This window comes from Peromyscus californicus, unplaced genomic scaffold (genome assembly GCF_007827085.1).
Source record: "Peromyscus californicus insignis strain IS unplaced genomic scaffold, ASM782708v3 Scaffold_20__1_contigs__length_68692818, whole genome shotgun sequence".
NCBI classification, from domain to species: domain Eukaryota; kingdom Metazoa; phylum Chordata; class Mammalia; order Rodentia; family Cricetidae; genus Peromyscus; species Peromyscus californicus.
The window spans coordinates 47,442,046-47,466,046 of record NW_026294503.1 but is presented as its reverse complement, the minus strand read 5'-3'; the positions used below and the strand labels follow the sequence as shown (position 1 = coordinate 47,466,046).

General features: G+C 44.2%; 1 protein-coding gene across 5 annotated transcripts in view; it reads left to right on the top strand.

The window, feature by feature from the left end:
* Positions 1 to 17,366, top strand: part of Tcf20 (transcription factor 20) — a 190,175-nt gene extending 172,809 nt beyond the window's left edge. For 4 of the 5 annotated variants that reach the window (XM_052748464.1, XM_052748463.1, XM_052748465.1 and 1 more), the window contains exons 3-6: positions 1,488 to 1,581; positions 10,057 to 10,106; positions 11,114 to 11,236; positions 16,069 to 17,366. In XM_052748464.1, coding sequence (XP_052604424.1) covers positions 1,488 to 1,581; positions 10,057 to 10,106; positions 11,114 to 11,197 — 228 coding nt within the window. In that variant the 3' untranslated portion in view covers positions 11,198 to 11,236; positions 16,069 to 17,366. The remainder of the gene's footprint in view (positions 1 to 1,487; positions 1,582 to 10,056; positions 10,107 to 11,113; positions 11,237 to 16,068) is intronic. The other variant, XM_052748467.1, reaches the window with a different exon arrangement.
* The last annotated feature ends 6,635 nt before the right edge of the window (positions 17,367 to 24,001 follow it).

The following is a 24,001-nucleotide window of genomic DNA, read 5'->3' as shown; positions in this document are numbered from 1 at the left end:
GGCCACATGTGGTTGCATTTTGGTAATGTTAATGGGATTGATAGGATGAGTAACTCACAGCAGCCACGTCAAAGTGATAATAGAGATGTGCCCTGCTTTAAGAAAATCTGACCATATAAGGAGGAGCATTGCAATTAGAGAATAGTGTCTCACTTAGCCAGAAATTCATGGCAAGTTTCCTAGTACATTTAAAATAGGATTCATGTATAAAAATACCATTTACATACAGGAACCCATATTTTCTGGAAAGAAAAATATACTTGTATTGGGCATTTGGGATAAGTAGATCAAAATTAAAAATAAAATCTTACAAATATAAGAACTAGAAACCAAATTCTACTTTTAATTGTAAAAGGTTTCTATCTCTCTCTCTCTCTCTCTCTCTCTCTCTCTCTCTCTGTGTGTGTGTGTGTGTGTGTGTGTGTGTGTGTGTGTGTGTGTGTACCTTAACTCTCCACCTACACAAGATTTCTGTGGCATAAATAGAAGCAGGATCTACAGGCAGTGCATAATAGTAGAGAGGAATTTACCAGTAGAGCATGGGAGTAGATAAAACAGGGAGGTCTGGGTGCTTACACCCTCTGGTGTGTCTACCACATGTAATACAGTGTCACTTACTTGCCCTGGTGTGTTCTGTTTGATTTGAAGTCATTCATGAGGTCTGGCCTTAAAACAATCTTTTTTTTTTCCCCCTGTATTTGAGTGAGTGTGATTTATTAGTTGAAAATAATTTCCTTTTCAGAATTAAAGGCACGTTTCCATTGTTTTCAATACCTTTTATTCCCTTCTTCCTTTCTTAAAGGCATCTCAAACTCAGTGAGTCTAAAATTCAAAGTCCACCAGCAACCTCTACTTCTAATGTTAAAACATACCATATCTCGTTTTCAATATGGCCAAAGCTCTGGAGTCAGATACTATCAACCCCTTTACCCTGAGTTTTATTCATTCATTCATTCATTCATTCATTCATTCATTCATTATGCCATGTTCTGCCTGCAGACCAGTAGAGGGCACCAGATCTCTCTCTCTCTCTTTTTTAATGCGGAATGCCGTTTATTGAAGGAGGGAGGAGGTCTTAAATACAGGCTTACAGCACGATGGGAGAACCCAGGAGGGCAGAAGTTCGCTACTGATGGCATCTAAGCTGTTAAAGCCCAATATGCAGGATACACAGACAAGGAACTTTCCTTAAGCATTCAGGAGGGTGAAACCCAGGAGGGAATTAGCATAGGGAGGATATCAAGGTCAAGATCAGCAAGCAAGGCAACAGTTACCCAAAACTGGGGCCAGGGCCCTAAAAACAATCTTCTGGATCTCTTCCATGGTGTGGTCAGCAAGTGGTGGTTGAGAAATTGATCAGCCTGTCCTACCACCACAGATTTCTCCAACCACAAAGGCCATGCTGAGGTCTAACGGATGAGGTAAAGAGAAGCCGGTAAGAGAGGGGCAGGTCTGGAGTTACTGACATGCCCATTTCTTTCTTTCAGAAATGCTCCCACTGCCAGGAGGCCGGCGCTACCTTGGGCTGCTACAACAAAGGCTGCTCCTTCCGATACCATTACCCGTGTGCCATTGACGCAGGTAAGTTGGGACGGCATACCCTTTTGATTTCTAAGGTTCATCTATGTTGCTGCATGTATTAGTACTTCATTCATTTGCACTGCCAAACTGTGTATTGTAAGGGTGTGCTGTGTTGGATTTACCTTTCCTCAGTTGATGGACATGGGGTTTCCACTTTTTCACTTGTGTATCCTGCTGCCACAGAACAGTCATAATCTTTGTATGGTCATAGGATTTCAATTCTCTTTGCATATTAACCCCATGTTTAACCTTTGGAGGAACTGCCATGTGGTTTTCCAAAGTATATACACATTTTACATTCCCACCAGCAATGTATTAGGGTTCCAATTTCGCAATATCCTTACCAACCATACTCAGATATCTTTATTATCACTGTAGACATCCCAATAGGCGTGAAATGCCAGGTTGCTGTAGTTTAATTTTGTACTTCTCTAGTAATGTTAAAGCATTGATGTGCTTATTGGCCATTTGTACAGCTTTTATGGAGAAGTGTCTATTCAGGTTCTTTGCCCATTGTTAAATTATTTTACTTATTCTGTCTTTTTTTGTGAAGTATTAAGAATTCTAAGCCCCCTTACCAGATACATGGATTGCAGATACTGTCTTCCCTTCTTTAAGCTTTCACTTTTCTGAAGGTCTTTCTTTCTTTCTTTCTTTCTTTCTTTCTTTCTTTCTCTCTCTCTCTCTCTCTCTTTTCCTTCCTTCCTTCCTTCCTTCCTTCCTTCCTTCCTTTCATTCACTCTTTTTCTTTCTCTCTTTCTTTCCTTTCTTTTTCTCTCTTTCTTTCTCTCTTTCTCTCTCTCTGTATGTGTGTGTGTGTGTGTATGTATATATGTATGTATGTAGCCCAAGTAGCTTCAGACTTGCTTATATACTCAAGGATGGTCTTGAATTCCTGATCTCCTGCCTCTACTTCCTTAGTGCTGAGATTACAGGTGTACACCACCATGCCTCATGTACATAATACTGAGGATGGAACCCAGGACATCATGCATGCTAGACAAGCATTCTACCAACTGATATAGATCCCCAGTAAAAGTTTGCTCTTGACGAGGGCTAATTTTTCTTTTGGTATCATCTTAAAGTAATAAACACCTAATCCAAAGTGAGTTTTTGGTGTTTTGTTTTGTTTTGTTTTTTTCTAAGAGTTTTAAAGTTTTAGATCTTTATTTTAGTCTCTGACTATTTTGTGGAGTAGCAGTTCAGATCTGTTCTTTTGTGAGTGGTTATCCAGTTGCCCTGTCTCCGTTTATGGAAATGACCATTCTTCTGTCATTGACTGATAGGATTCTGGCACTTTGTTGAAAGTCAGTTGACCACTATGCATGGACTTACTTCTTGCCTCTGTCCAATATTCCACTATCATAAAGAACTTTGCAGCAGGGTTTGAAATTGGGAATGGTAGAATGCTTACTTTAGCAAGTGCAAGGCCCTGGGTTCAGTATCCAAGTATGCCCCCTCCCCCTCCAAAAAAATAGGAACAAGAAATTTGGAAAATTTGTGTCCCCCCCCCCCCCCCAAGATTGTTTTCACTATTCTGGGTCCCTCTTTGTTCCATATGAAATTCATGATCAGCTTACACATTTCTGTGAAAAGAAAACTATTAGAATTTTGATAAGAATTTCACTGAATCTGTGGGTGAATTGGAAAGCACTGTTATCTTAAGTTATAGAAAAGTAGATGGAACTGGAAACTGAATTGAGCAAAGTAACCCCAACTTAGACAAATCCTACACATTTTCTCATTCAGATCTTAGATTCTAATATATATAATGTGTGTGTGTGTGTGTGTGTGTGTGTGTGTGTGTGTGTGTGTGTATGTACGAGGCTATGAATGTAGGTCACAAAATTAAAAGGGGGACTATGAATGGAGAAGTGGTTTTATCAGGGAGAGAAAAGTAATTATAGAATACATGTTACATGAAAGTGGAATACTGGTTACTGAAGGGGGAAATAAGACAGATGGGGTGACGGGACAGGGGAGGCCTAACAAAAATAATGGTGGGGGCTAGAGAAGTGACTCAGAGGTTTAGAACACTGGCTGCTCTTCCAGAGGACCCAAGTTCAATTCCCAGCATCCACCTGACAGCTCAAAACTGTCTGTAATTCCAGTTCTACGGGATCTGACACCCTCACACAGACATGTGTGCAGGCAAAACACCAATGCACATAAAATAAAAATAAATTATTTTTTAAAAAGAAAAAAAATGCTATAATGGAACCTGTTTGTTTTAGGGGAGGTTGTGGTATGGTGTACTAGAGTGGCAGGTTGCTTTGCTCTGCCACATTCCACTTTATTCCCTTGAGACAGGGTCTCACTGAACTTGGAGCTCACCATTTTGTTGTTTGAGCTGGGCTGACTGCTAGCAAGCCCCAGTGATTCCCCTGGTCTGTTTCCCAAACCCACAGCAGTGGGATTACATACTTGGTGTCCTAGTTAGGTTTCTCTGTTGCTGTGATAACACTGACTAAAACCAATCTGAGGGAGGAAAGGATTTATGTCATTTTATAGCTCTCAGGTCATGGGCCATTGCTACGGAAGGTCAGGACAGGAACCTGGAGGCAGGAACTGAAGCTCGGATCACAGGAATGCTGCTTACTGGTTTGCTTTGAATGGCTTGCTCAGCCTGCTTTTTCTTTCTTTTCCCTTTTTTCTTTTCTTTTCAACCTGTTTTATTATTTTATATGTATGTTTGCATGTCTGTGCACCATGTGCTTATCTGGTGTCCTCGGAGGTCAGAAAGAGGGTACTGGATCCCTGGAACTGGAGCAGCAGATGGTTGTGAGCCACTGTGCGGGTGCTGGGAACTGCAGCCAGCGCTCTTAACCACCGAGCCATTTCTCTTCCTTAACTTGCTTTCTTACACAACCCAGGACTACTTGCCCAGGAGTGGCACTTTCTACAGTGGATTGGGCCCTCCAGAATCAGTCATTAGTCAAGAAAATGCCCCATAGACATACCCAGAGGCCAATCTTATGAGTCAGTTTCCCAATTTGGGTTCCCCTTCCCAGGTGACTAGTATGTGTTGAGTCCATGTCCTTCTTTTATTTCTAACGTCTTCTCTCTAAGTTTCTATTAGAGGTACTAAAAAGAACAAAGTTGCACAGAGGATTTTTAAAAGTGTTGTATATAGGCATTTGTGTGCAATTGCCATAGAACTACTTCATGGGCAGGGCACTGACTCTGGGGATAGGAAGGAAGTAAAGAGCCTTGAACCATTGTTTCACAGGATTTGGGTTTTGGACTGTTTTCCTTTCTCTCTCCCTCCTTATTATACCTCTGCTTTTTTTTAACTTACTCTCTTCTCCCTACTTTTTTTTTTTTTTTTTTAAGATAATGGTCTCATGTAGCCCATGCTTGCTTCAAATTCACTGTGTGACCAAGGATAACTTTGAACTGATCCTCCTGTCTACTCCTAAGTGCTAAAGTTGTAGGCATGCACCTCCACCTCCACACTTGGCCTCATTTTCCCTGCTGATAAGTTTTCCTTTTGTCTGAGCCGTTCACCCTGAGTCAGGCAATTGCTTTCCCTCATGTTCATTGTGTTGCTTGTAGTTACATGAGAACATCTGGTTTTCTTCACTCAAAGCTGCTCTTAAATGGGGATTCCCAAGTGTTAAGTTTGGGGATGGTTTTGAATGGGGGATTATGCAATAACTGACTGTCCCAGTCAGTGCCTGGGTGAGCAGTGGTCTCCCACACAGAGACTGTTGAGCAACAGACGCTTACACACCTAGACAGTTAACCACTTTGACTCCAGGCATACCCCATGTGTGCCCTCAAGTGTCAGCTGTGCTGACAGCCAGCTTCCCAATAGCAAGGCCCATGGGGTGCTGCTCCCAGCTCCCAGTCTATTTCCTGGTATGGTTTCTCAGGGGTAAAGCACACTGCTCACCGGAACGTTCCACAGTAATGGAAATGCGTAGACCTTTCTGCTCCAAGATGGTAGCTGCAGCCATATGTGAGCATTGAGTACTTGAAATGTAGGACTAAGAAATTAAGTGTGTGTGTGTGTGTGTGTGTGTGTGTGTGTGTGTGTGTGTGTGTTCATGTTTAAGACAGGGTTTCTCTGTGTATCCCTGACTAACCTGGAACTCACTCTGTAAACCAGGCTGCCTCAAACTCAGGGATTCAAACAAACCCTCATTCCACTCCTATCTCCATTAAGCCCATAATGTCTCTGTTTAACAAACCTGCCAAGTTTCTAGCAAGAGAGGTTCTGGTTCAAAGGTATGGTATGACTCCTGCTCCTCTAGCTTTGCTGCCACAGCTGTACTCCACTCTTTGTGAGTGCAGAGCTGATATCAGAGATGCAGCTTTATAAGCTGCAGACACTTCAGTCTTTTTGATGATCCAGAGTATAAGCACTGCTTGGCAGACATGGATATTTTACTTATTCCAGTCTCCTCAAGAGTTCTGTTCTGTATAGTATGTCTTATATTTAGGGGAAGGTGTGTTCATTGACCCTGACTGATTTTTCTATTCATAATCAAGATAAGTCACTGAGTTTAGGAGGCCCTAATTTATTGGTGGAGTAAGGAACAGCATGACATTTTCATCTCGGCCTTGCTTCCAGCAGCCAAATCAAAGAGTTTAAGGAACTCTTGATGCCTCTGGAAGAACTTTCATTGCTGGAGTGTCTCCATGTTTCATGAAGTCCTGTGACTCCTGCAACTCCCCCACCCAATGTAGTGCCATATTTCTTACACCATCATTAGATTTTTTGTGTTGGTTGTTAATGTTAGAGGAGAGTTTGGCTTCAGATAGAGGGTACAGTAATAACATGAGTTCTGATTCTGGGAAAATATTTAATGTATTTATACAAAGAACACGACAATTAAGGCAAGGAATAAGGCTGTGGTATCTCAATAATTCCACTGTGGGCAAAGAATCTTGCCTGGAGGGGATTTTTCTTTAACTGTCATGAAGAAACACAGCTGGAAATTTCACTCTCTGCTAAAGACTTTAATGTTTGAGTAGTGGGGTCAGAGTCTGGGGGTGGGACATGAAAGAACACAAGGGTCTGGCTTCTTGTAGGACAGGTTCTATTGTGAGGGGTCCTGCCCCTACCTTTCCCAGGGTACTCTTGAGGAGAGAGGGGTAAGAAACTTGTAGATAGAATGATAGATTCCCCAATGAGGGAAAAGACAGAAACACAGCTTCAGGAGGACCTGGGTCAATATCCAATGGCTCAGAACTTTATTCGAGAGGGCTTTTTATAACAATGCCACGGGGCGAGGCAGAAGAACTCCCCCTTGCTAGATACAGCCAAGTGTAGACCCTTCCAAACACCTGGTACCCAGGCCCGTGGTCCAATCATCCGCTTATGCAGCCCTGCTGGTAAAGCAAGCGCAGATCTCACTAGGAAACTTCTGTGGGCTTCCACACTCTTATCAGCAGCACCAAGGATTCATTTATTCCCCTCCTTGTGCTCCAGGAGTGGCCACAGGACTGCAGTATCCATCTATACGAGTATGAAGATGACAGTGCTAAGGTAGATTGCAACTGAGCTAGTGACTGTGTCTAGTACTAAGGAATCCAAAGGACATGTTAGATCCCTCTCGTTTTTTTCTCCCATATCCTTGAGGTCACTGTCTTCATTCTGCTGAGTTCTGTATGGATGGCATACCCGAGCTTTATGGAGCTGGTTATGAAACATTCAGCAAAGTCACCCTGGTCTTTAAGCCTAGAGGGTAATGAAAGCGTTCTCTCCTAGCGGTGGTATGGAGGTGGTATTTGTTTCTGGAAGCCATCTTGTTGACTGCTCCACCTTGTGAGTCTTTTCTAGCTCATGTGATCTGGTGAGTTGTTGCTTTGGTTTCTACCCTATAGGAATTCTGGCCAGGCCCTGTGCACTGCAAGGTTGTGTCAGGGCCTTAGAAAAAACAAATTAGGTGATTGTCACTGGCTGATCATGTGGGGACTAGGCACCTGCCAGAGTCCTCAGTTGGGATTTCACTGTACTTCTTTGTACTCTTTGCTCTTATTTACCTCAGGAGCACCGGGGTTGTTGGATGCCATAATATCCCCTGTAACCTTTTAGCTTCTGAGGTTTCTGCCTATGTTCTGACTTCTACTGGGAATGGAATTACAGTTCTTGATGAATTATAGATTTGTATGAGAAGAGAAAAGAGCGGTTGTTCTATACAGTGTGCTGTAAGGGCAGAGGTGAGCACATTCTAAAACTTCTTCAGGAGAGTTCTGTTTCCAGAAGTAATGTATATTTACATTGTTTGTGATTTTTTTTTTCCTTTTAACTCAGAAAAAAACATTTTCTAACTTTAGGAAACATTTTATTAATGGCCTGTTACAGCTGGTCACACTGTTCTGTCACTCTGAGGGTGAATGAACCCACCTGTGCCTTTCTGATGGTACCTTTTGCAGCTGACATGGTCCCTGTCCTGAATGGTTTTGTAAACCCTGTAGCATTATGGTGGCCAAGCTTCACAAGTGCCCTGTTTAACTGGCCTAGAGACTGGTGGCACAGTGCTGCTGGAGACTCCAGGTGAGGAGAGAATGCTTCCCTGAGATCCAGTTGTCTGCCTCCTACTGTTCATAAACTCACTGGCCGATTGGAGCAGCAGGAGTCTTGGTCATGCTATGAACTTGTGGGTTTCACTTACTGCTATGCTTGTTGTATGCTGGAGGGAGGGGCCTGGAAGTTAGTGACAACTGGCTTAGTTTTGGGGCCTTGATCTGAGAAAGCTGATAGCCTACTCCATAGATGAGGTGATCTAAGACTCCATAGGCAGGTAATACCAAAGTGAGCCAAATTCTCCGAGATTATTTTAGCTGATTTGTTCAGGATACTGAAGACCTGAGAAGTTTTCATTTGTGTGTTCCCTGCTTCTTATATAGTATTATACTTGAAATCTGTGGCTATAGGCTGCTAATCCAAATATCATTTTGAACTGGTTAAATAGTAAACTTAATAAGGTAAGTACCATGACTGCCTCTTGCTGTGATGCCTGAGAGCTCTCTGAGAGTGTGTGATCAATATTTATTAACATCTGCCACCCCCTCCTGCACCAGTGACCTGGCTGTCGGTCTGTCAGAGCTGTGATGTACAGAGTGAACTCATTAATTAGATTTATCTGCCTTGCCACACTGCCCTTGTGCCTGAAAGCTGGACTTACCTGAAGGCACGTGTATTCTTGGTTGCCATCAGGCATGCTGTCACCATGTTAAAAGTTGGAATACGTCATTTTTTTTCCTCCAGAGAATAAAATCATCCTCCTGGGACTTTGTTTTCCCTCTGAAGTGTTGAGTGCAGATTGTGTGATGGTGTCAGCAGTGTCTCCCTGTGTCTCTAGGGCTGTGGGATGCAGGTGACAGCCGGGCTGCCAGGCTTGGTCACCGTTCTGTCTTGAAAACTGGGCTCTCTTGAATAGAGGTAAAAGGGCGGGGTGGGGGGTCATTCTATTTCAGGTGATTTTTTTTTTTTGTTTTTTTTTTGTTTTTGTTTGTTTGTTTTTTTGGTTTTTTGAGACAGGGTTTCTCTGTGTAGCTTTGCGCCTTTCCTGGAACTCGCTTTGGAGACCAGGCTGGCCTCGAACTCACAGAGATCCACCTGCCTCTGCCTCCCGAGTGCTGGGATTAAAGGCGTGCGCCACCACCGCCCGGCCTATTTCAGGTGATTTTTAAAGAGGCTCTGCAGTGATCCTATGTGGTTAGCTGAACACTATTTTAGAGATTATCTTTGATTGTTAAGTATTGTCATTTTGGAAATACAGAGGGAAAAAATTCTAATGGAAATCACCTATTTTCTTCCTACAAGAGAGTCACTGATAGATTTTGGAAGACTTCATTTCAGTCTTTGTTTTTAATGTGTGTAAAAAAAAACTTTTTATATGAAATTTAAAGTTTAGTTACACATTTGTATATCATGGTTGTTGGAGTGTTTTTTGTATAACAATACCATGGTTATTTACCCTTATCATCAACCACTTTAAAATACTAGTTTTTTGTGACTGATATCATGTTAATACCATAGATTATTTCGAATGTCACTGATGTTTTCTTATTAGGAACTACAGTGTGGTCAAAGAATAAGAGGAAAGCAATTGTGTCTAAGGTGCAGATCCAAATGATTGTTAACGTTTTGAATGTTCAGTGACTTGAAATCCAGGCAGATCGAAAGATCCTGGAAATCCTTTATCTGTGAAGGGAGGAAAGATAGCAGGATAGGGTCTGTACTCCAGCCACCCTGTGAGCGCCCTTTGGCAGTTCGCTGGATAACCCACTAAACATAACAAAGCTGGGAAAAAGTACGTGTGTTCCATGGCATCTAGCTTTTCCACAAGTACTATCAGTTTTTCATATAAATAAAGAGTACTGCATATATACATCCAGAAGTAAGAAAGGAAATAAATTAGTATTGAGGCCTCTTAGGTTCATGCCTGTCAGTCCAGCCAGTATAGCCATACTTTGGTTAAGCATGCACAGGCTCATCTGACTGTCTCCTTTGTTTTGTAGAGTGTTTGCTGCATGAGGAGAACTTCTCGGTGAGGTGCCCCAAGCACAAGGTGAGTCATACATCTCTGGGGCTGGTTGTGTAACTGGAGAATAGGGGTAGCTTACCTTGAAAGATTGAAAACCCCAAACGCTGGAAGACTTTGCCCATGTCTGTCCCAACATATACCTCTAGCTGAATCCTTCTCCTAGCCTTTGGAATGTAGAGAGGCACAAAGCTGAAGGAATCCCTAGGGCATGAGGCCAACACCTTTCATGGTAGAATGGGAAGAGGTATGGTGTTTTGAGGGGTATGTCTGTTCATTACAAGAAATTAGGAGATCAGACTCAATGAAACTATTACTGCTTTCTATTTGAGTTTAGTAGAACTCCATCCAATTTATGGATCAATTCATAATGAGCTGCTGCAAGGTCTGGTATGGAAACCTTTCTTGGACTAGGAAATGGAGCCAACTCCTGGGCTTGGGGATGCTCTCATTCTCTCCCAGGTAGTGCAGCAGAAGCAACAATGTTTAGGTGATGGGCTGCCACTGGTCCATTTCCCAGTGTGTTTAAGTGATGCTTTCATGGTCATTTCCTTTCAGGAAAGGTGGAAAGAAGAGATGAGTAACTCATTTCACAGAAGGCGGGATGGGGTGAAGGAGGGGAGGGTCAGAGTGGGGAGCACTACTGCCCATGTCTCCTGCACTTGCTCCTGTCTAGCTAAGGTTAGACTGACACCTGGTGGTCAGTCCCCAAATAGGGCCAGAAAAAACAAAAGGAATCATCTGTAGAAGACTTCTCAGAATGCTCCTGGCAGATTCTTATGCTTTTTTTTAAGAATACTTTTCAGAGGTTGATTTTAGGATCAGATAATATTCTTTTTATTTTTATTTATCACATTTTGCCTCAGAAAAGCCCAGTTCTGGGTGTCTCCTGTTTGTCATTCAGTACTGACTCTGCTTTTTATTTCCTTTTCCATGTGCCATTCCTGTCCTTACCGCTACCCGCCCTGGTTCCCACACTGTATTTTCTGTTCTGTCCTTTTGTCTTGTCTCCCCTTGGCTTTGGCCGGCATCAGCCTCCCCTTCCGTGCCCTCTCCCCCCCTTGCAGAACAAGACCGCGAAAGGCAGCCTCAGCACAGAGCAGTCGGAGCGGGGGTGAGGGGGGCAGTGTGCACGTGGGAATGGACAGCAAGCACAGGTGAGTTGGGGCCTGCTGGGCTCCCACCACCTCCTCACCCAGCTCCATGTGTGTCCTGGCCTCTGGCCTCTTATGGCCACAGGCTGCACCACCAGCATTTAGTCATGTGGATGAATAAAACCAGGAAAAAAACGTTTCCCATTTGTTATTTAGCTTCCTGAATGTCTACAGGAAGGTGGTAGAGGCTTCAGAACTGTCCACTGCCAATTGGAGTCAGGACAACTGTTCCTGAAGTTAGCCCTTTAGTGAAGAGGTGAGGAACGAGCCCATGGGTGTTGGTCCTAAAGGCAAAGCTTCTAGGACAGCTCTACAAGCGGGGTCATCTGCCAGCAGCCTACTCTTGACGCTGTCTCAAAGAAGTCTAACTAGAGGTCACTTTAAAAAAAAAATTGAGTAACGCTTATATACTATGTTTTCTTTTGGGGAAAAAAACCCAGAATATTCTCAATTTTATTATTTGTAATCCCACCTCAGTACTGTGAAGAATTCCTTTTTGTAAAAAGGATAAAGAGAAGGAAAATTCAGAGATTTAGTGGATTTTATCATCCAGTTTAATTATATTTTTAACAGTGTCAGGAGATGAAATTGATTGTAGTGAGTGTCATTGTGCAGCCATGAGAATGCACTTGAGAGGATACGGGTGCTGGCAGCTTGGTTCCTCTTTCCTGCTCTGCTCTGTCTCTGCGATGAAAAAAAGTAGGGTGTGAAGAGGACAGAAGTGCCATGACATGGGCCTTGCTCCAGTGGGCAGAGGTGCTAGCTGTATGGCGTATTCTCTGAGGGGTCATTTTCTAAATGGGGGTTCTCTGCTCCCACAGACAAAACAGAACTATTCCCTGTGGAGTGTGCCCTCTCCCTGGTTACAACTGGGAGGTTTTTGCCATTTTCTGGAAAAATCATTGTTAATTTGAATAAAAGTTGAATTCATCTGAGAGTATGTGGTTTTCCTCTTCCAAGAAAACGTTTAATTGGTGGTTCAGGTACCAACTTCAGAGAAGGCTGTTTATACCCCACTGTGGGACAGGTCTGATTCAAGTGCGGGCTCCCTGGTGGGGATGCTGAGTACTTTGCTGGTTTTCGTTTGTTTGTTTGTTTGTTTTCCCCTCTGCCTCTTCAGGAAGTAGGGTTGGCAATGCCTGGAGCAGAACACAGTGTGAAAGGGGAATGGGAACCATTTTACTTGTTCTTAGGGCACAAGACCCAAACAGAAGAAGACTGTGAACTAACAAGTCATTATCAGCTCTGCATTTCTAGAAGCTGCTGAGTTGTACAAGCTGTACAAAGTCTTGGTACAGTGCTGTGGCCCTCAGGACAAAGTGGTGGGGAGATATATATGGTTTTTGGAGAATTGTTTGTATTGGCCTTCAGTGGGATCATGGGCTTAAATGCCACTGTGCCTAAGTAGGAGTTGTAAGTGCCTCTATATTGGCCCTGATGGTTGGAGTCAAACTCTTAAAGGGACCTTGAGATAGATTCCTGAAGTAAGTGTGTCCTAGAAGGCTTCGCTGAGGTAAAAGTGGGTTCATTTGGAACATGGTTTTGTCCTGAATTCCAGCCTGAGTTTTAGAAAATCTGGACCTTGGTAACTCATCTCTTGGGGGTCTTGGTCTTCATCCCTACTCATTCTTAGATTCTTCTAGCTCTAGACTGGAAGCAGAATGGTGAGTTTTCCCTCTGTCCTTCCTGGACTGGTATCTGGCCATAATAGACTCCTGACCCCCATGTGGAGATGGACCTCAAATCTGTTGAGGTTTGTAGCAGTCACCTATTGAGTAAATTAATAGACCCTGTGTCCAGTTTTAATATCTGGAATAATCTCTTTGTAAATTCTTCCTACAATGAAAAAAAGTTTTCAAGGTTTGTCTGTTCAATTGTTACATTGAGGTCAGTCAGTGTCCTTCAGAGGCCAAACAATTATTGAAGCCTCAGTGGTCAAGGACAGAAACAAACCACTGTCATCAAGGAACACTCATGCTCAGGATAGTCACTATTAATGGGAATTTACACAAAGCAGAGAAGGGACAGTAAGTATGCGTATGTGTCCTGACCTACTGGTACCCCACTTTCTCACACAGGATAGTGAGAAGGGGGCTGTGTGACTGAGGTTAAAGCTACTTAGTATCTCTAGGCTTCTGTTTCCTATGTAAAGAAAGAAATAACAGTGATGAACTCAGGAGGATTTGACAAGGCCACTCCATGCTACCTAACTATGTGTTTCTGATAGCTACAACTGCTCTATCTAGCAGAAAATACCCAGCACTAGGGACTAGAAGATGTTGCTCCAACATGTGAGGTTTGTACACTTGTCCCCACCAGGCTAAGAGTGTAAGTGAGGTAAAGTCTTTGGCTTCTTGCCCAGTAGGCCATGTCCCATCCATTTCTGAGAATAAGAAAGCATCCTATCATGGTAGGCCTGTGATGTTAAGATTGTTACACTCGCCAGGCAGTGCTGATGCACATCTTTAATCCCAGCACTTGGGAGACAGAGGCAGGTGGATCTCTGTGAGTTTGGGGCCAGCATGATCTACAGAGCTAGTTCTAGGACAGCCTGGTCTACAGAACTAGTTCTCGGACAGCCAAAGCTACACAAAGAAACCCTCTAGGAAAACAAACAAGCAAAAATTGATTCTCTCTGGCTTCATTGCAGGTTTAGACAGTCTTTTGACAGAAGGACCCCTGAACATGGCTTTCCTAATGTGTGGTGCCTGAGATGTAGTAGATAGGGAACAGAAACCATCATTTGAAGTGATGTTCTGTCCTGGGTGCTAGGAATGCCAACTATCCATATACCTTGCACAAAACAGCCATGGAAAGAAAGGGATGGCATCCTCCCTGCTACCTCTGAGCAGCATGCAGCCCATCTACAGATGATGAGTGCCACCCCAACCCTAGGTTCTTCCAGGGAAGTGCTGCTGGGGTTGCACCTCTAAAAGGAGACCCTGAGTCTATCACATCTCCCCTATACCGTAAATCAATACTGAATCAGAATTTGATCCCTCTTCAAGTAGGGACCACATGTACTTCAGAGAAGAGACTGCCTCTGAATCCTGGCATAGTTGAGCTGAGTGATGCCTGTTGTAGTTGGGAGACAGGCTTAGAGTTTGGTGGAGAAGGATACAAAGGAAGCCCTCTCAGGTTCAGGCCACAGGGTAGGTAGGGGAGTCCAAAGAGAACCCCTGTGCTCTACCTGCTGAGCATCAAGGTGCTTAATTGTTTTGTGGTTGTGGAGGTAGAAGCTGAGTTCCACGTAAGAGTTCTGCTTCTGAGCTACCCTTATCACATCCCCATTCTTAGTGATAGTCATTTTGCTTTTTCAAGATCCCCTTCCCTTATTCCTTCAACTGCTATGATTACAGAGGGTAGCCACATGCCCAGTGAGATTTAAAGAGAATATTGACCATCTTCAGGTTGGAATGGCAGAAAACTCACCTGAAGCCTAGTTGTTGTTACCTCTTGTCAGCCAGGTCTCATGCAATGAAACACTGAAGCCTAGTTGTTGTTACCTCTTGTCAGCCAGGTCTCATGCAATGAAACACGGTTTCTGGAACCTAGTTAGCAAAGGATTAGCTAGCTGTAAACCCAAGTCCTGCATTGAACTAGCCACATGCCTGGGCTGCAAGTGTCACTCCCCTGAACTTGAGTTCCCTCATTCTGAAGATGGAGTACACCTTAGTGCCATGGTAAAACACCTGTCTTCCCAGGGCTGGAGTCTCCGGCTCCATTACACTGCTGTCTCTGCAAAGTGCCTTCCTCCTTACTGGGCTTTTTATAAAGCTTTTAGCAAGGGCAGGTGTGTGCATGTGTGTTTATGAATGGCACATTCTTAGGTCCTGCACACGTACCAGCATTAGTTGTTGCTTGTTGGTAAGCTTTGTGGAGGCAGGTATGAGACAGTAAGCCTGGTTTTTCCTGAAGGTTATCCGTTGGAGGCGAGAACAAGAGAGACTTGAGGAAGAGACAAAGAGGAATCCCAAGAGACACAGATGCGGGGAGTACAGTGATTGGCAGAAAGCAAGGATGAGAGTGGCTTACCATCAACGGTGGCTTTTGGTGTAACTTTTCTGGACTAAGTCCTTGGAAACTGTTGTGTCGCCCTGAGCCCTTCTCACACAAGGCAGACCATGAGACACTCCTTAGAGTCCATTGAACAATCCATTTGCCCTACATGGGTCTTAAGAACAACCTCTGAAACCTGAAATGGTAGAAGAGAGAAGCCCAGGGGCCTTGAGCACCTCAGGTTCCTGAGTTAGAAGAATTAAAAGCTCCAGCTCTGTGTAAGCCCAAGAAAATGGGCCAGGGCCTGTCCCACCATCAGAGGCTCTGAGAAGTGTTCTTTATTTGCATGAAGAACAGACTCAGCTACAGACAAATGAGACATAGTTGTGGATGATCTTTTTGTAATTTGGATGGGTGTTCTACATTTCAGTGACAACAGGATACTGTCAGCCACTTTTATGAGGACTGAGCCTTGCCACAAGGTGCTGAGCCAACCACAGGCCCTCGGTACTTACTATGCTGGCAAAGATTCACACACTACACTCTCAAACACGACCCAGCCATGGAGATCAAGGAATCTTCTTCTGTTTTGGTCCCTTCCATTACAGGACCCATTAGCTTAAAAGCTTAAATCACTGCTGCCTTTCCCCCTGTTTGGTCCAAAGCCACATGATAGTGCTGGCATTGATTTTGGATGTGTTCAAAATCAGCAGCCATCTACAGAAAGGTCTGAGTGTAAGATCCTTATTGAAAGCTGCATCCTCCCATTACTGCCACAGCTGTGCTGAAACCATATAGACCTTCCCAGCACCCAGTGTCTTCTGCTTGTTTTCCAGGTGAGACTGTGGAGATGAGAAGGTGGTGGACACACATGATGGAATGGAATCCTCCTGCTGTGCAACCACACCCTGCCCTGCCCTGCCCTGCACCCCACTGCGCCTGCCCATGCCAGCACTTCCTTCCTATGTTCTCACATCACACTCAAACTGGTGACACCACAGGAAAGAAAGACACAAGATGTTGGAATGGCTGTTTCCATGGACACAATCTCCATAGTGACAATATGGGGGAGGGGGGAGGGGTGGGCTGATGGGGAAGGGGGGGTCAAAAGGGAGGGATAAAAAAATATATATATATAAATCTATTTTTAGTCTGGAAAGACTTTGTTTAAATGAAAGGTGCGCTATCCCTTTTGATTCTATTTTAAAATTATCTAGTTAACTCAAAATTTGTTCCAATGACAAATTTAAATGTGAAATTGAACTGAACAAACTCATCTCATAAAGGATGGGGTGTGGCTTTGATCTTTAGCCTGTCTCACAACAATTCAGTGAACACTAGACCCAGAACTGAAAGAACAGACAAATAACAGCCACCTTCCTCTGTCAGTCTGTCTCACAGGGGAAGTTTGTGGGGGAGGGCAGAATGGGGATGGTCATTTTCAAAAGTGGGGGAATGATGTTTAAACATAAAAATAAATTTTTTCCTTTCCAGAAACACTATTTATTTATTTTTAATTTTTCTTTTTTGGGGGGCTGGTGGTGGAATTGGTAGATGCCCCAAGGTCATGGCTGTGTCCTGGATCACTGTGGTCCCACCAAGTAGGTAGAGTAGCCCCACAGCAACAGGTATACTTAAGGAATGGCTTACCTCTGGCGCCCTCTTTCCTGGACACATTCCATGTAGCCGGGACCCCTGGGGACCCACAGGATCCATGGAACCCACAGAGGCCCAGGCCTCTGCTGCTGAAACAGGCCAGGTCGGGGAGAGAACGTGTGAACCATGTAGGTGGGTGAAGCTAACCAGAACCACCCGCTTTAACGCTTTATTGCTTTCTTTCATTTTTATAATGGAAAAAGGGGCTTGTCAGATGTGTGGCCCCATGCTACATGAATCTTTATGTTGTATTGTTTTGTTTTGTAAATTGTATAATTTTTAAATATATGAGTTTTAAAAAAAGAAAAAAGTACAAAAAAAATCTTGTTAAGGCCTTAAGAAGGGATATGTGCATCTTTCAGGGGTCACTCTGCCATGGGGATAAAATAGCTGTTTTACAAACAGTTTTATTTAAAAAAACAAAAATCAAAAAAATCAAAAAAAAATCAAAAACATAATAAACTTCATTTTAACCTTGTGTCCATTTTCATTTGCTCTAAGTGAATGTGTGTCTTCCTTCTCCTGGATCAGCTTCCCAAAGGGGACCTTGGCTCGGTTCCCCAGCAGGCCACCACCAGTCCTTTTTTCCCTAGTGAGGGTCCTTGGCAGCAGAGCCTGATAACAAATCCAGGGTTCTTTTCTGCCTCTTGTGGGGCCATTCTGACTTTTTGAAGTTGACATGAGGGCATATTCCCAATCAGCACTAATATGAAGGATTATAAAAGTATAATGCAATGTTAATGGACTTTTTTTCAACGAGAACAGAAGAAATATTGGAAATACTGTTTTGAGTTGGAAGTAAGCAATTATAAATGAGTTCTAGTGTGCTCATCAATTTGGGGCTGCAGAAATGGCAGGTTAGTTTTGCTTTAATGGCTGTCTCCAGCAGTGTGGTCCATTTCTCATCTCACCTGCCTGAATGGTGGTGGGAGTGTGAGTGGTGGTATGCTACATCAGCCACGGGGCCATGTGTGGGCAGCTGGGCAAGGCCTGAATGGAAACGGGGGCTTTTGAGCTGGTTGGCATCTCCTGTTGGTAACCTGGATTAACACAGTTAAAATGCAATTGATAGACTTGTAGTGTCAAGGACAAAGTCATAAAACTTGAAAAATACGTATCTTGAGGAAAATACTTTACTGCAGCAGATGTTTGTCACTTTACCTTTTGTCCTTTGGTTCCCTTTCCACTTGCTGATGATGCCTGAGCACAGCTTCAGTTATGATTGTTCAACGTCTTTCCTTAACCTGGATTCGGAAACATCTCTGAGGTGGGCAGTGGTCCGGCTCAGTTCCTCTTGATGACAGTTCCTGATGTCTGCAGTGCCTTAGTGACTGTGCCTCTCAGCTTCTGCAGTTTCTAAGGTCAGTGCATGTGTGTTGTAATAGATTTTTGAAGAGCAGTTTTTGGTTGACTGTGGTATTGAACGGAAGATAAGCTCCTGTGTACCTACATCTTCCAGGTATGTGCAGCCTGTCCCATTATCGATGTCCCCACTGGAGTAGCTGTGAGTGATGAACCTACATGATAACTCATAATCACCCATTATGTCTGCAGTTTATATCAGGGTTTGCTCCTGGCACTTGTACACTTTATGGATTTGCACAAATTAATGACACCATGTACCCCCATTACAGTCTCTTATAGGACCGTTTGCTACCCTAAAACAACTGTGTCAACTGCTCTTCCCCTTCCTCCCCAAATCTGACAGCCACAGATCTTTTTATCATCTTCGTAGTTTTTCTTTTTCTAGAGTGTCATATAGTTAGAGACATACAGTATATAGCCATTTCAGATTGGCTGCTTCCAATTTAGTGATACACATTTATGGTTTTTCATGTATTTATGGCTACACAGCTCATTCCTTTGCTGCTGCCAAAAAAATACTCCATTGTCTAGATAGGCCCAGTTTTTCCAGTTAACTGTTTGCCAAAGGACATCTTGATTGCTTCCAATTTGGGCAATTATGAGTGGAGCTGCCATAAATACTGTGTGGGTTCCTGTGTAGGCATAAGTTTTCAGATTAATGTATCATGTGGTAAGGATATGTTTTGTTGTAAGCAGCTGCTAAACTGCTTTCCAAATGAATACACCATTTTACGTTCTCATGATCCATGAATGGGAGTTCCTGTAGATTACATCCTCACCAGCATCTGGGCTTATCCTTTATGTTTGACCATGCTGATAGGTATGTTGTAGCTTCTTTTCAATAGTCTTTCAAAACTTTTCTACCTATATGGAAGTTTTGCCTGCATGTATGGCTGTGTGCCACTTACTTGTGTGCCTAGTACCTGTGGAGGCCAGAAGAGGGCAGAAGATCCTTTGGAACTGGGGTTACAGACTGGTGTGAGCTGATAATGTGGGTGCTGGCAACTGAACTGAAGTCCTCTGGGAGATTAGTGCTCTTAGCCATTGAGCCATCTCTCCAGCCCCTCTTTTAAGTATATATTAAAATTATAGACGTGTGATATTTTTAAATTATGTACATCCTAACCATGGTTTATATATATTTCAGTAGTACTGAATTTATGCATTAAATTATGCAGCTAATATCCACAATTTTTCCATCTTGCAAAACAAACTGCCCATTAAACAATTGCCTGAGTTGGTCCTACTTGGCAGGTTTTTCTTTCTAGTGTTTCACAGTCTTTAATCTCTGGCTCCCCCCAGTGATAGTTGTTGGGACTGCATCTCAAGAGGCTACCCGCCTCTTTCTTATATTTGGCCCTCTTGGGGAGGAGCTGTGAGTTGGAAGTTTCCTCCCAATGACATAGCTGCACCTGACAAAGGAAAACATGTCAGGAAAATGCTCAAACCTTACTCCTCTTAACCTGTGCTGGCTGGCTAAAACAGCTCCACAAAAGTGGGTCTTACAGGGTTCCCTGTGGAGCCTGAACAGCTCAGGTGTAGACTTAATCCACCTTATTGCTACAGTGTTTTGAAGTTCAGTCTCTCATGACAATGTCCAGAGGGTCCACAGTACATGGTGCATTTTACCCCATGACATGGGTCCCAGGGGATCCTGGGCAACTTGAATTTTTCTGAAACACTAAATTTGTACTGATCATCAATAGACTATCATTGCAAGCCGTGCAGAGCTGCAGCTCAGAGCAAGTAGTATTGCAGTGTAGTGCGATACCACATTTTCATGACGTCACTTCTGCTCTTGTAGCATGAGAACTCTTGCCTCCGAGGACTCTGGGGAGGACTAATGAGTTGGCATGTGCAGTGGGAACAGCAGTGCCTGGCACATAATCCTTGGAAGACACAAGCCTCCTTAAATTTTCTATGTGACTGGCCCATCCTAACTACAGGCCTCTGGCATAAGGGGAATACTATTCTCCATATCCCTTTTAAAGTGACTTTGGAGTGGGCTTGACACATAAGAAGTAAAGGTAAATGAAGACTGTGATCTCCATTGAAAAGCACCTGGACCATCCTTGTAGATTTCACAAAGTTCTGTGACAGCTTTCTCAGCCTTCTGTTTACAGATCTTGGAAGTCTCCAGATGAGTCTTGGTTTCCTGATCAACTGAGTGACTTCAGACTTATTCTAAAGATTACATAGGCTCCAGCTACCTTCCTCCCACTGCCCTTTGCTTGCCCACACAGTTAACTGTACTTGTTGCCATAATGAGGCATTTTAGCCTTTACCTCCCATTACTTCCTCTGCAAACAGGAGGGCCAGAGGTGCTTGGGTCATGGAGGCTAGTCTACCCAGCCTGTTCTCCCCTCCTTCCACTGTCTTCTCCAGCATGACAGTTAACAGCTTGCCTCAACACAAGAAAACAAGGGCTGTCTTGGCTCCTTCATAAGGAACAAACATCACCTAGGCGATGTTAATATTTCCTTCTTTATACTAGGTGGCTGAGGTGAGGACCAGGAGGTGTTCCTAGAGAATCTAGGAGGCAGCCATGGGGCTACAAACTGGCTTGTGGCCTCTGGCTGTATTCTCAGCCCTTTTTCTGCTGCTGGTGGACAGGCACTAGCACTGAACTGCCCACTACCCTCCAAGCCTTGTGCCACGTCCTGAGCTGGGCAGCCTACTGCAAGTAGAGTTTGAGAACATACCTTATAGCTAGTACAAAGTGGGGGAGTTGGTAATAGAAGGCAGCAGAGGTCACGGTGCCCTTAGTAACACAATGAATCCACACACTTCCCCCCAAGAAATAGGGATTATAGGACCTCAAGACAATATGCACTTTCCAAAAGCAGAAGTAGAGGAGGACAAAGACCAAGACGTAGGGCAAACTGCTTCTGATTTGGAATCCAGTCAGACACAGCAGACGTCATGAAGGCCCAAGTCCTTGATCCCATCAAAGGATAAGGGTCTTGGTGGTGGAGCGATGTCAGGGTCTAGAGCAGCATTTCAGTCAGGAAACTGGAAAGAGGTGCTGTGGCTGATCAGATCTCAATGTTATGTAGGGCTTGTACCTCAAGGAATTGAGGACAGGTGTACTGGTTCTGGCAAGGTCACTGCTGGGTAATAACATCTAGTATCAGCCCTTTGCTAAACTTAGATGATAACTTCCCAGCCACATGGCAGATCTCAGGCTGGGGAAGCAGCTCAGTGATAGAGCATTTGCTTTGCATATCTGAAGCCCTGGGTTCAGTAACACGCAACACACACAGCAAAGCTCATGTGGCAGGTCTGGTCCATGTGTCTGCTGGGGAATCTTCTCTTGGTAAGTGCTCTGATCTTCCACTTCAGCTGCAGCACTGCTTCAGAGAGGTGACCAGCCTACAGGTAGCCTGGAAGCCAGTACCTGTGATCAACAGACAAGAAACCATACAGGAGGTGCTGGTAAATGTGGAGAAGACACCTTAGACCACCCACCAATTCCCATCAAAGACAAGGGGCTGGGTGTGATTGTGTGGGTGTGTGTGGCAAAAGTGGCACAGAAGGGTCAGTGACCCGAGACTAATGGGTGTGGTGATGTAGTCAATAACAATAAAAGCCATTGGATTCTACAGTGGAGCCTACAAAAGAGAGATGGTCTGTGGAAGGAAGGGGATAGGCCTCAGGGTGGTGCTGAACCCAGAGGGGAGAGATGTTGGGAGTAAAATGTGCCACCAGGAATACTTGCTCACATGCACACCATTCATGGGACCCTGTCTTAGAGTTTCTATTGTGAAGGGAGACTATGACCATGGCAACTCTTATAAAGGAATACATTTTATTTGGGCTGGCTTATAGTTCAGAGATGCAGTCCATTGTCATGATGGAAAGCTTGGCAGCATGCTGGCAACATGGTGCTGGAGAGGTAGCCAAGAACTCTACATCTGGGTCCACAGGCATCAAGAGAGTGAGACACACTGGGCCTAACTTGAGCATCTGAAACCTCAAAGTTTGCCCCTCGTGGTGCACACTTCCTCCAAGACCACATCTACTCCGACAAGGTCACACCTCCTAATAGTGCCACTCCCTATGAGCCTATGGGGAGCATTTTCTTTCAAACCATCACATATCCCATGGACCAGAAGTAACAAGAGCAGCAGGTATGTGCTGACCCTGCACAGCTTAAGATTGGGCAAGAAATCACTGGAGCAGTGGATGACTGAGAATGCCCACTACTTAGATACTAGCTGACAGGCCAGTGGGTGATGGACTAAAGGACACAAGGGAGGGAGAGGCACCTGAGTATGAGATAAGGTCAACTTAACCCTCCTCCTCACTTTCAAGACACCCATTCAGCCCTAACAATCCTAAGTCAAACTGCAATGTGATTTGTCTGTTTAGAATGTGCTGATATGTTTCGTTAGGATGACGGATCTGCTGGAAGAAAATATAGAGGTGGAGGTTGGCTTCATTTGCAAGGTACCATACTCAGTGGAGTCTTACATAGAGCCAGCCAGCTCCATGCACCTAGAACATCCGCAGAAGAGAATCTTCAGGCAGGAGGGATGGTGTGGAGCTGCACAGGCAACAGGAAGGAGAGGGACAGCCCAGAGTCGAAGATTTTAGACAGGATGAGGGTTTGTTCTTCCATGTGGTGGTCACACAAGCCTTTGAGATTTGCAGGCTAGAATAAGTTCTCTTGACAACCTGAGACTGTAAGGGACCCTGTAGGCTAGAACTGGAGATGAGACCAGTGATGGGTCAGGGAAAATGGATAGGTTAATACTGAACCAAACTGGGAGCTGAGACAGGTCCAAGTGAACAGTGAACACAGGAGCACCCACTCCTTTTCTGGGTGTCACAGGCACTGAATACATTCCTGGTGCTTCTGCACATCCCAGGGCTGCCTGGCAAGGTCCTCCCTAGGCAGAAGGCACTCCTGGCCCCTGCTGAATGAGCTAGTGACGGGACAGAATGACCTGAGATCCCGAATAGCAACCTCAAGACCTTACTGGTACCTTCCTGGCTAAGATGAAAATAGATAAATAAAAAATGAGGGACTGTGGACATCAGTGTCTGGTGGGTTATAGGCCTGTTTATATAGCTAGTAACCTGGCACCTGGCCTGCCTGAAAACAAAACAATTATTACGGGACTTCTTCCTTACGTCTCTGAGCCCACTGTCTGCCTGGCCCAGGGTAGGAGGAACCCCAAGAGCAACTTCAAAGATAACCAATTTATAGTTGCTGACCTGTTAAGCAGGGAGGGTAGCCACCTGGCCCTGCTGGTTTGGGTTCTCCTGTGCATGTTCCTCCCTTGGATATGTGGTGTAAGACTGGGGCTGGACGTAAAAGTATGGTTACAGTCCCAGAGTTGTGTGACACCTGTGGCTTCTAGCACTGGGTTGACCCATATTTCTACAAAAGTGATGGGCATCTTTCTCACACAGAAATAAAAGAATGTTGGGGTGAAGTCTTCTGTACTTCGCTGAGGGAATATTAAGGTGCAACACTTTGGAGATAAAATACCAGTGAATTTGTCCCTTGTGACACCTTAGGAAATTGAAGTATAGGGCTTCCGCATCCTCAAATTAGGCATGGACTCTCCTCCCCAGCATAGCCACACCAAATAAAGGCTATCTCATTCTGGATTTCCAGCATGCTGATATGAGTGCATGCATATATGTACACTGCAGCCATTGCTGACAGAGTCCCCAGGAAGTGTCACAGCAAATGAAAGCAAGTTACAGACAATTTTAGGATCCTACCAGTGAACCAAA